General features: G+C 42.3%; 1 protein-coding gene across 1 annotated transcript in view; it reads right to left on the bottom strand.

The window, feature by feature from the left end:
- CTPS2 (CTP synthase 2) overlaps positions 1-11,792 on the bottom strand; it is a 105,091-nt gene that overhangs the window by 87,535 nt on the left and 5,764 nt on the right. The window contains exons 2-4 of the mRNA XM_008568448.1: positions 10,374-10,578; positions 4,085-4,255; positions 2,075-2,175 (exon numbers count right to left, since the gene is read on the bottom strand). Coding sequence (XP_008566670.1) covers positions 2,075-2,175; positions 4,085-4,255; positions 10,374-10,539 — 438 coding nt within the window. The 5' untranslated portion in view covers positions 10,540-10,578. The remainder of the gene's footprint in view (positions 1-2,074; positions 2,176-4,084; positions 4,256-10,373; positions 10,579-11,792) is intronic.

The raw sequence follows: 11,792 nt of genomic DNA, 5'->3' as shown, positions 1-11,792 counted from the left end.
GCCCCCACCCCTTGCCCAGCCAGTGAGCGGGAACTGGTCTGTATGTGGGATCCGAACCCTCGGTGGGAGCGCGGCGGCACTCCCGCCGAGGGTTCAGATCCCACATACAGACCAGCTGCTCACTGACTGAGCGAGGTGCGGGCGCAACACCGAGGATTGCGATCCTGTTGCCGGTCCCAGTCCGGTACGGGCGCGACACTGAGGGTTGCGATCCGTTGCCAGTCACGAAAAAAGAAGACAAAAAAAAGGAAAAAAAAAAAAATTTCATCAAGCTATATACCTATGACGTGTGCACTGTTCTGTGTATATGTTATACTCCAATTTAAAAAAAATTATAGGCTGGCCTGTTAGCTCAATTTGTTAGAACATGGTGTTACAACACCAAGGTCAGGGGTTCAGATATCCATGCCAGCCAGCCGCCAAAAAAAAAAGCATAAAGGAAGCACTCCCAGGGGCTGGCCAGTTAGCTCAGTGGGTTAGAGCACAGTGCCAATAACACCAAGGTCCAGAGTTCGATCCCTGTACTGGCCAGCTACCAATTGATAAGGAAACACTCTCTCTTTTCTCGGTAAAAATTGTGAAGGAAGAAACACCAGAGGAGAAAATTTCGTATAGCACACCACATTACACATTTATGTTAAGTTTATCAGCCATACTATTACAGTAGTACAATATACAGTTAATATATGATAATATAGCGCATTTATATTAAGTATCAGCTCTACTATTAACAAAATGGATCTTCTACATAGTGTACTATCTGCTAACACTTATAATGATGACAATAACAGCAGCTAACATGTATTTATTGAGCACTTCCTAAATGCCAGACATTGCCAAGTGCTTTATATTATTGCATTTAATCCTCACAACAACCTTATTATTATCATCTTGTTGGTGTAACGATATTACATGATTACCATATTGTTATAGATGAGTACATTGGAGCTGTGAGAAGTAATTTGCCAAAAGTCATACAGACATCTTAATACTAGCTAAGAATTTTTTTTTTTTTTTTTAAAGATGAGCGGTAAGGGGATCTTAACCCTTGGCTTGGTGTTGTCAGCACCACGCTCAGACAATGAGCGAACCGGCCATCCCTATATAGGATCCAAACACATGGCCTTGGTGTTATCAGCACCACACTCTCCCGAGTGAGCCACGGGCTGGCCCTCTAGCTAAGAGTTTTAGAGCACTCCCTATGCTCTGATACCATTCTAAGCACTGAGTGTAGTAACTTATTTAATCCTCAAAACAATGAGTTAAGTATTATCATTATCCCCATTTAGCAGATAAGTAAACTGAGGCACAGAGAAGTTTTAAGCAAACTTGCCCAAGGTCACCCAGTTGGTAAGTGACCCAGCTAGGCTACAAACCCAAGCAGTCTGGCTCCAGACTCTTAACCACTGAGCTATATACCAGCTCAGGGGTCACAGCAGAAATTTGAACCTGGGCAGGCTGACTCTAGGAACCAAACTGTTTATGATTCTGTTCTCCTGCCTGGCAGTTAATTCAATTGACATTTGGATGAGGAAGGCACAGATGTTATTCTCATTCTCTTCGAAAGCAGTGAACAAGTGGCAAGTTGAAATACTACATTCTTTCTTTAAACAGCTAATACTTCCCACCTCCAAATCATCTCTACCATGCGACTTCCCTAACTCAGTATCTCTCTACTTCCAAAGCACTTTGCAAATACTTTTCAACTAGCATGCACTAGAATGCACTCTGTCATGTGTGGACAGGGCTGTCTGCAAGCTACTCAAGGGCAGAGACTGCCCATGCTAAGCCCGGGCACAGAGAAGGCCCTCCCATTGACTTTATAAGCGACTGATCGGTCTGCAGAGCACTGCACGCCCCCCCTCCCCCAGGAGTAAATGCCTAATGCCAATCTTGCCCATGACTTGTGATGACAAGGCAGGGACCATCTATGTTCTACCTGCTGTAACTCCACCTCCTAGCCCAGTGCCCGGGCACCTAGAAGGCCCTCTGTGTGTATTTGCTGAATAAATTAATATCAGATGCCTAAAGACCCAAAAGGATATAAGTTTATAAAGAAAAGTTCCATGCTTGCCTCAATGACGCATATTTGGGGCTCTTCCTTATTACCGTCCACAGGCACTCTGGCTTGATTCATAACCCACTCCTGCACAGCATCAGTAATGTGAGGGACAACTGTGGAAAGAAGCAATGACAATTACCACAAAAGCTTGTTTCATGCTCATGAGAAAGGAAGGTACTTTATTTTATTTGTGTGTGTGTGTGTGTGTGTGTGTGTGTGTGTGTGTGTGTGTGTGTGTGTATTTCGAGACCGGTAAGGAAATTGCAACCCTTGGCCTGGTGTCGCCCACACCGCGCTCAGCCAGTGAGCGCACCGGCCATCCCTATATAGGATCCAAACCCGCGGCGGGAGCGTCCCTGCGCTCCCAGCGCCGCACTCTCCCCAGTGCACCACGGGCTCGGCCCAGGAAGGTACTTTAGACCTCCCAAACAACTCCAAAGTCCCCCACAAATTAGACAAGCTGTGGTCCTCATGCTGTTATCTTCCCTCACTGAAATCAACACGTGCTGATGCAACTTTGGCTCCATCACTTCAGTATTAGTCCATTGCTCTTAAACCAACCAGTCACAGAAAACAAGAACCACTAAAAAGAAGTGCCACCTTCAATGAAACCAGAAAACACTATAATGCCAACTAAAAACTGGGCAGGAGGGCAGCCCAGCAGGCTGCATGCTGGACTCTGCGGGGAGGAGGGATTCAGAGCAGCCCCCCGGGGTGCACCCACCAAGCCCGCAGCCTCTGGAGGGAACACCAGCCATTGGGGCAGCGGGGAGGGGGCCGCTCCGAGGGCGTGCTGATGAGGGGACCCAGCGGGGGTCAGCGGACCCCGGCTACTAATGTCAGTGGAAGAGGCCGAAAAGGCACATGTCTGCAGGCACGTGGGACCCAGGGGTCTCTTCAGTGGTGGCAAACAGGCCCGCAGCTGCTGATCTCAGCTGAACAGACAAAAAGATGACATACTACAGGCTCCTGGGGACTCAACACAGCCTCCAGACTTGATGCAGAAAGTACAAACGATGGCCTCCAGGAAGCCTCTACCGCGCCTGCTGCTCTCTTGAGGCAGAAAAAAAGTCTCTCCGATCGGTGACCTGTGCATGCCCACCCAGCCCCCAGCTGCCAGGCTCTGCTTCTATGTGGGCAGCTCAGGGACTAGGGGTCCGGGGTCGGGTCTCCCTATCATGGGGACGTGGCAGATGTGAGGCAGCGACTCTCCCTCTGGTGTGTCTTCCCAAGACCTACCCCTGGGAAAAACTATTCACAAACTCAGTTGTAGCTGAGATCTAAGCACAGTCCCGTTTCAGCTGTAGCACAGCTGATCTTTTGGTCACCATCTGTCTCATGCTTATGTGTATTTCTCAGCTGGTTCCAACTTGAAAGTGATGTAAAGGGGATGGGGAATTATCCCATTTACCCTACCACAGAGAAACACAGGGATACAAGACTTCAGAGGGTGCCAGGGGGGTTTCTTCTAAGACAAAAGAGAATCATACCACCTAAGGCAAAGGGTTGGTGAGAAGAGTCAGGAATCAGCAGACCATAATGCCTGCCACCCCAGTTCAATCCCCAGTCCCTCCCCAATGCTGTTCTTCTTCAAAGGACATCAGGAAATCATCATCCATGAGAAGATAAGAGAAAAAAGGAGAAAAAGAACATATTAAATAAAAGACAGACAAAAGAGAAAACAAAAAACTCTGCACTCCAGTTAGGTAAAGATGATGAATAGAGGGTTCTCCGTGGCTTTTCTAAACCAAAGCTAAAAGAGAGAGACATGGACAGATACATGGACTACAAAGAACAATAATATTAGTAAAAAAGAAAAACAGAGTGATGGAAATGTAATCGGGAACATGTAGGGAACATGGAGGATGAACTGGACATTTTTGACGAAAAAGAAAAAAATGCAGGGATTTAGAAAAGATTAGAACTTGCAGAGCTCAGGGACCTCGACATTTTCACTTCTATTTTTGAGCAGCGTGCAGGTGCCAGCGCACAGGGCTCCACAATGTCTGTGGAATATGATACCTTGTACTGTTTTCCCCAGGTAATCACCACGCCTCTCTTTATTGATCACATGCTGATATATCTTCCCGGTGGTGATGTTGTTGTCTTTATAAAGATTAATATCCAAGAATCTTTCGTAATTTCCAAGGTCTAAATCAACTTCTCCACCATCGTTTAAGACGAACACTTCACCTATGATAAAAAGGCAATGTAAAAATTACAAATGTGCTTCCAATAGATTACTTTTCAAAGATGGACATGAGCTGGCCAGTTGGGCTACCTTAGTTGGTTAAAGCATGGTGCTGATAACACCAAGGTCAAGGGTTCGGATCCACATACTGGTCAACCACCAAAAAAAAAAGATGGACACATTTTCATAAAGATGTATCTGTAAGCCATATTCTATCACCACCTCCTTATTTTGATGGGGAAATTTTAACAATTCAATTCTATCCATGAAAATGCATGGGAAAAATTCTGGTATCCTATTACGGTATTTTTTTTTAATCTTACTGAAATTCTGTCTTCAAGATTTAGCTTTTCCAAACTCAGCATATGCCACATGAAAATAGGACTTTAAAAGAACAATTTTAAAAACAAACAGCAATTTACTTCAAAGCATCAGTATCCTAGACTGTGGAATTGGCATAAGATAAATTTTACTTGATTTCCATCTTGATTAAAGCCATAATTAGGTAGTAGATGACAAAGCAGAGCCACAGCTAGCCCATGAGGCAACTTGGTGAAAGTGACAGAAAAAGTCAGTGTGTGTGATAAGCCACCTGCACAACAGTCCTATGATAAAGAATCTAGATGTGGACTTCAGCACCTGCCTTGACATGTCTCTGGATCTCCATTGTCACTTGAGGGTACTGATTAGCAGTCATATGTTCTAAAGCCACCTGGTAAAAACTGAACTTCTCCCTGATTAAGGAAACTCTTTCATTTACTGCTACTGCTAAATGTTCATAGCAAAAGAGGCTGACTAGCTTACAAACCTAATCAGAAAGCTTTTATATCCTCATATATGTCTCCCTTATAAGGTACATAAGTGTGGTCTGGACGATTCACTTTCAGGACAAAAGAGAAATTTATAAAATTGCAAAATGTTTGTGTTTCCTAAATACCATTTCCAGTTCTAATTCCACTTTCTCATATAAATCAGGAATCATCAATCTATGGAAAAGTATTTTTCCTTTGATCATCTTAACTTCTGACACACTTTTTTTTTGGCAGGGTTGGAAGCTGACTTCTGAAATTTCAGTTAATTTAGGCCAAATCCAGTCTGGCAACAATGCAGATATATGGCAAAGGTCTCAAAACTTTAAATTAACAAACATTAAAAGTGTGCATACATTTTGTTTCTAGAAGAGAAAAATAAACCATAGATGTCAGGTCTTCAAAAAGAGTTTTTTAAATACAATGTCATTATAATTAAAATGCCAACAGATTTTTTTTTAACTTGACAATGACACTAAAGTTAATTTGGAAGAAAAACAGGTGAGATTACCGAGAAGAAAAAGAAATAAATAAATAAGCCCTATAAAGAATAATAGTGGGCTGGCCGGTTAGCTCAGTTGGTTAGAGTGCAGCCTTCTAACACCAAGATCACAGGTTTGGATTCCCATACCAGCCAGCTGCCAAAAAAATAAAAAATAAAAAAATAATTAGGACAATCCTGACTTACTTGAACAGCTGCAGCAATAAACAAAGAAATCAACAGAACAGAGCAGCATACAAAAACGGACCTAGGGCCGGCCTGTGGCTCACTCGGGAGAGTGCAGTGCTGATAACACCAAGGCCACGGGTTCGGATCCCATATAGGGATGGCCGGTTTGCTCACTGGGTGAGCGTGATGCTGACAACGGACCTAAGTATATGCAGAAATTTAATATGTAATAAAAGATGAGAGCTAGATTGTTAGCTCACTTGGTTAGAGTGTGGTACTGATAACACCAAGGTCCAGGGTTCAAGGTTCAATCCCTGTATTTGCCAGCAGCCCAAAAAAGAATTTTAAAAAGATGGTATTTCAAGTCAATGGAGAAAGAATAAAATCTTTAATAAATGCCATTAGGACTAGTTGGCTAATCAGAAAGAAATTATGTTACATACTCACCTCACACCAAATTAAGTTCTAGATGTGTTAACAATGTTAAAGCAAAAGCAAATGAAACTGTAAAAATGCAAGAAGAAAATATAGGTGAATATTTAAATATACCTGGAGCAGAGAAGCCTGAAGGTGACATGAAAGGCAGAAACCATAAAGGAAACTGTGGATACATTTAATCACATGAATGGTAAATTGGAATTTATCAGACGTAAAATTAAGACAAATTTCAAGCAGGGTAGCCGGGGACCAGACCCCCGTCCCACAGTCAGGCACACCACCAGCACCTTGGGGCCTGCCCAGGGTCCTGAGGCATGCAGCGAGGGACTGGACACCCCACACACAACCAGGCACACCGCCAGAGCCAAGGAACATGCAAAAAATATCACCTCCATGTGGGTGGCCCACCACAGCCACCACAATAACCACAGCTGCCACGAAAGTGGCTAGATGCCACAACCACCACGCAGATGGTCTGCCAGCCACTGGAATGCATTGACACGAGGGGAGTCACCAGCAGGGACCAAAGAAAAGAAGAGGATGTCTCTCTCCACAAAGCCAATTCCAGAGTGACAGAAGCAGCATCTGGTCTATGATAATATTGGGGACCTGAACCCACCTCTCAGCATTGGACTGATCATCTGGGCAACAAATCAACAGAGTAACCATTACTCTTTCAGAAAGAGAGAAGAAATCTAGGGTAATTAGAGGGGGAAGGGAGGAAGGAGAGGGGGATGGGGAGAGATTGGACAAGGGGCATAAAGAACAAGTACGATTTGTGACAAGATATGTGCTAGTAATATTGATTTGATCAACATATAAAAAAATAAATAAAAGAAAGGGGAATTCTTTTTTTTTTTTTTTTTCGTGACCGGCAACGGATCGCAACCCTCAGTGTCGCGCCCGCACCGGACTGGGACCGGCAACAGGATCGCAACCCTCGGCGTTGCCCCCGCTCCTCGCTCAACCAGTGAGCCGCCGGTTTGCACGTGGGATCCGAACCCTCGGCGGGAGCGCCACCCGCTTCCCAAGCGGCGCACTGTAGCAGTGCACCACCGGGCCGGCCCCAAAGAAAGGGGAATTCTACCAAAGTTTGGTTCCTAAAATTAAAGCTATTGGCAATGGATGTGATAATCTTTATCTTTTTTTTTTTTTTTAAAAAGATGACCGGTAAGGGGATCTCAGCCCTTGGCTTGGTGTTGTCAGCACCACGCTCAGCCAGTGAGCAAACCGGCCATCCCTATATAGGATCCGAACCCGCGGCCTTGGTGTTATCAGCACCGCACTCTACCGAGTGAGCCACAGGCCGGCCCGTGATAATCTTTAAAAAAAAAAAAAATTTCAAGCAGGGTAAAAATATATACATATTATTAACTATAGGTTAATATACTTAACATGAAGTATTCTTAAAAGTCATAAAAAATAAATAAATCCAAAGAAAATTGGTGTAACACATAGCATTGGTCAATTTTGCTGCATAACAAACATCCCCAAAATCTTGGTGACTTACAAAAGGTTTATTTATTTCTCCCTCATGTTGTGTGGGGGCTCTGGATCAGTTGTGAGTCTTATTCCAAGACCCAAGCTGAATGAGAAATGCCTACATGGAGCAGGCTGTTCTCATGGCAGAAGCATAGGAGAGACTGAGATACCACATACAGTTGCATTTAACATTTCTGCTTCAACCAGGCATATGACACATTCAATAATATTCCACAGGGCAAAAGGAATCACGTAGCCAAATAGGGTAACCAACCTCCTTGGTTTGCACAGTTAAAATCAGGAAAGTTCCAAATAAACCAGGATGAGTTAACTACCCTATTGGGTGATATTTTCAAACAAAAATACAATCCATCACAGACTTCAATAAGTCATTCACAAACAAAATCAAAATCAGAGAAATCTAAATCAAAACAATGAGATACCCTTTTATTGTTTGTTTACTCTCAGATGAGTAAAGTTTAAAAATAATATTCAGGGCCCCATGGCTCACTTGAGAGAGTGTGGTGCTGATAACACCAAGCACAAGGGTTCGGATCCCTATATAGGGATGGCCGGTTAGCTCACTTGGGAGAGCGTGGTGCTGACAACACCAAGTCAAGGGTTAAGATCCCCTTACCAGTAATCTTTAAAAAAATAAAAATAAAAATAAATAAATAAAAATAAAAATAATATTCAAAGGGTAAAGGGTCACAAAAATCAACTACAATGTATATTGAGAAGTTAAAATAAAATAAATAATTCATCAATGGTATAAAGAAACAGTCCTGCTTATATGCTGCTTGATGAGGATATAAAGTGGTACAGATCCACAATCCATATCGGAAAACCCCTGGGGACAAGATGGAAGTGGTAATTTGGAATTTTTCAGATTATAGGAAGGTAATACAAGGGGTTTTCAAAAAGCGCATGGAGGGCTAGCCAGTTAGCTCAGTTGGTGAGAGCGCAGTGCTGATAAAAACCAAAGTTCAGGGTTCTATCCCTGTACCGGCCAGCCACCAAAAAAAAAAAAAGTTCATGGAAAGATTCGTATTACCTTTTAATTCCATTTTCCATGAACTTTTTGAAGTACCCTCATATAGGACACATTCCATATAATAGAAAACACCCCAAAAGCACCACATAATCAAACACATTCCAAGTGGAATAATGTGAAATAAAGGTTATATATAGCCACAAACATATGAAGAATTTTTAATTTTCAGAAATTTTGAAAAACCACTGTAGCCATAAACTTATAAAGAATTTAAAATTTTCAGAACTTTGTTGGATTTCAGAGTTGTAGACAGGGATGGTGAACCTAAAAACCTTTGGCAATATGCATCATGTATCAAAAGACTGAAAAACATCCTTACTCTTCAAATCAGAAATTCTGCGCCTAGGAATCTATGTTTAAAGATCTAAATCTTGGGGCCGGCTCGTGGCTCACTCGGGAGAGTGCGGTGCTGATAACACCAAGGCCACGGGTTAGGATCCCACATAGGGATGGCTGGTTAGCTAACTGGGTGAGCGTGGTGCTGACAACACCAAGTCAAGGGTTAAGATCCCCTTACCGGTCATCTTTAAAAAAATAAAAATAAAAAATAAAGATCTAAATCTTTTTTTTTTTTTTTAAAGATGGCCGGTAAGGGGATTTTAACCCTTGACTTGGTGTTGTCAGCACCACGCTCACCCAGTGAGCTAACCAGCCATCCCTCTGTGGGATCCTACTCCGTGGCCTTGGTGTTATCAGCACCACACTCTCCCAAGTGAGCCACAGGCCGGCCCTAAAGATCTAAATCTTAAAGATTTCCATCACAGTGTTATTTTTAATGTCAGTAAATTTAAAAGTATTTCCTATTATTGTATAGATTCTGTCCAGTATAGAATATATAAATACAAGGGTACTTCCAAATGTTCTCGGAAAGATTCGTATTATCTTTTAATTCTGTTTTCCATGAACCCTTTTTTTTTTTTGACAGCTGACTGGTACAGGGATCTGAACCCTTGACCCTGGTGTTATAACACCGTACTCTAACCAACTGAGCTAACCAGCCAGCCCTCCATAAAGGTTTTGAAGTACCCTCATATGTCCACAGTATATTAAGTTAAAAATTGAGATTAGAAAGTGGTGTAACTGTAAGAATTGATTCATTTAAAGTTCAAAAGCAAGCAAAACTAATGCATGATGTTAGAAAAGGATAGCGATTACCCTGGGGGTTGTACGTAGAAAGAGACATGGGACACAAAGACTTTCTGTTTCTTGATCAGAGACTGGTTACACAGTATGTTCATTTAGTGTAAACTCAGCAAGATGTATACTTAGGAATTATGCACTGTTCTGCTTGTGTGTAGAAGTTTTTAAAAAGCAGTATATATGGGGTAATGTTTTCTTTTAAATAATTAGTATATACATCAAAATGTCAATATTAATAATAGGCACTCCAGGCAGTGGGAAATGTTAAGAGAAATATATTACCTTTATGATAAAATAAAACAAAACATAATCTATAGTGCAAAAGGTACAATGTTTTCCAAAAGGGTTGACTAATTTGGGGTAATAGCGATCTGAAAAATGTATCAATGACCGTGAGAACATTCACATACGATATGATCCAGCCACTCTACTTCTGGAACCCATCCTAAAGAAATTACATAAAATACAAGAAAGATCTCCAATTTAGCCTAGTGCTTTCTAAGGGGGAAAATGGTTCTCTTTCATACCATGTTCATAAGGTGAAAAAGTGCCTGCATCGATGTTAATATAGGGGTCGATTTTGATGGCAGTAACTCGGAGTCCACATGATTTTAGAATCATCCCAATGCTGCTGGTGATGATGCCTTTACCAATGCCTGAGATGACCCCACCAGTGACCAGGATGTACTTCATTGGCACTGGAGTGGCTGGGCACCAGCACCCAGATTGAATCTGAAAGACAATAAAATTAAGGGTCAGGGAAAAGAAACATTTTCTCAAACCAGTAAAGGAGAGAGTGTGCTAAACCAGAATTTCATAAGTATATAGCATTTTTAAAATCTAAACTAAATATTTGGAACTTTTGAAACAAAGCCTTATATCCTAGGTTTATAATTTTTTTTTTTTTAAGATGACCGGTAAGGGGATCTTAACCCTTTGACTTGGTGTTGTCAGCACCACGCTCTCCCAAGTGAGCTAACCGGCCATCCCTATATAGGGATCCGAACCCATGGCCTTGGTGTTATCAGCACCACAGTCTCCCAAGTGAGCCACGGGCCGGCCCTAGGCTTTTAATTTTTGTTGCTATACCAACAGTTGTGGATACTTTCTGTGCCTAGCTCTGTTGCTTTGGCTTTCCTTGTACCCCAACTCTGTCATGTGACAAACTGCATCATGGAAACCAAATTTCTCTGGGCTTCAGGGCTATGGTAAAATGTTTACGAGTTCGGACTCTGGAGTCAGACAGAGCTGTACAAGCTGTACCTAGGAGAGTTCTTTATCCTTTCTATGCCTGATTCTTCATCTGTATAGTGAAATAGAAATACCAATCCCTTGGAATATTATTCGGTGCTAAAAAGAAATGAGCTATCAAGCCATGAAAAAACATGGAGGAATCTTAAATGCATATTACAAGTGACAGAGCCAATCTGAAAAAGCTACATAATGTATGACTCCAACTATATGACATTTTGGAAAAGGCAGAACTACAGAGACGGTAAAAGGATTAATGGTTGCCAAGAGGCAGGAGGAAGAGAGAGATGAATAGGCAGAATACAAGGGATTTTTAGGGCAGTGAAACTATTCCGTATGATACTATAACGGTGAATACATGTCATACATTTGTCCAAACCTGTAGAACGTATAACACCAAGAGTGAATTCTAATGGAAGCTATGCGGACTTCAGGCAACAATGACTTGTCAACGTAGGTTCATTTATTGTAACAAATGTCCCACTCTGGTGCAGAATATTGATGGTGAGGGAGGCTGCATCTGTAGGGGCAGGGGGAATATGGGAACTCTGTACTTTCTGCTCAGTTTTGCTGTGAACCTAAAATTGCTCTAAAAAATAAAGTCTATTTGGGGCCGGCCTGTGGCTCACTCGGGAGAGTGCGGCGCTGATAACACCAAGGCCACGGGTTCGGATCCCATATAGGGATGGCCGGTT

Source organism: Galeopterus variegatus, unplaced genomic scaffold, assembly GCF_000696425.1.
Source record: "Galeopterus variegatus unplaced genomic scaffold, G_variegatus-3.0.2 Scaffold410, whole genome shotgun sequence".
In the NCBI taxonomy this organism is placed as follows: Eukaryota; Metazoa; Chordata; class Mammalia; order Dermoptera; family Cynocephalidae; genus Galeopterus; species Galeopterus variegatus.
Note: the sequence above shows the minus strand (reverse complement) of the source record. Positions and strands in the feature narration are given on the sequence as shown.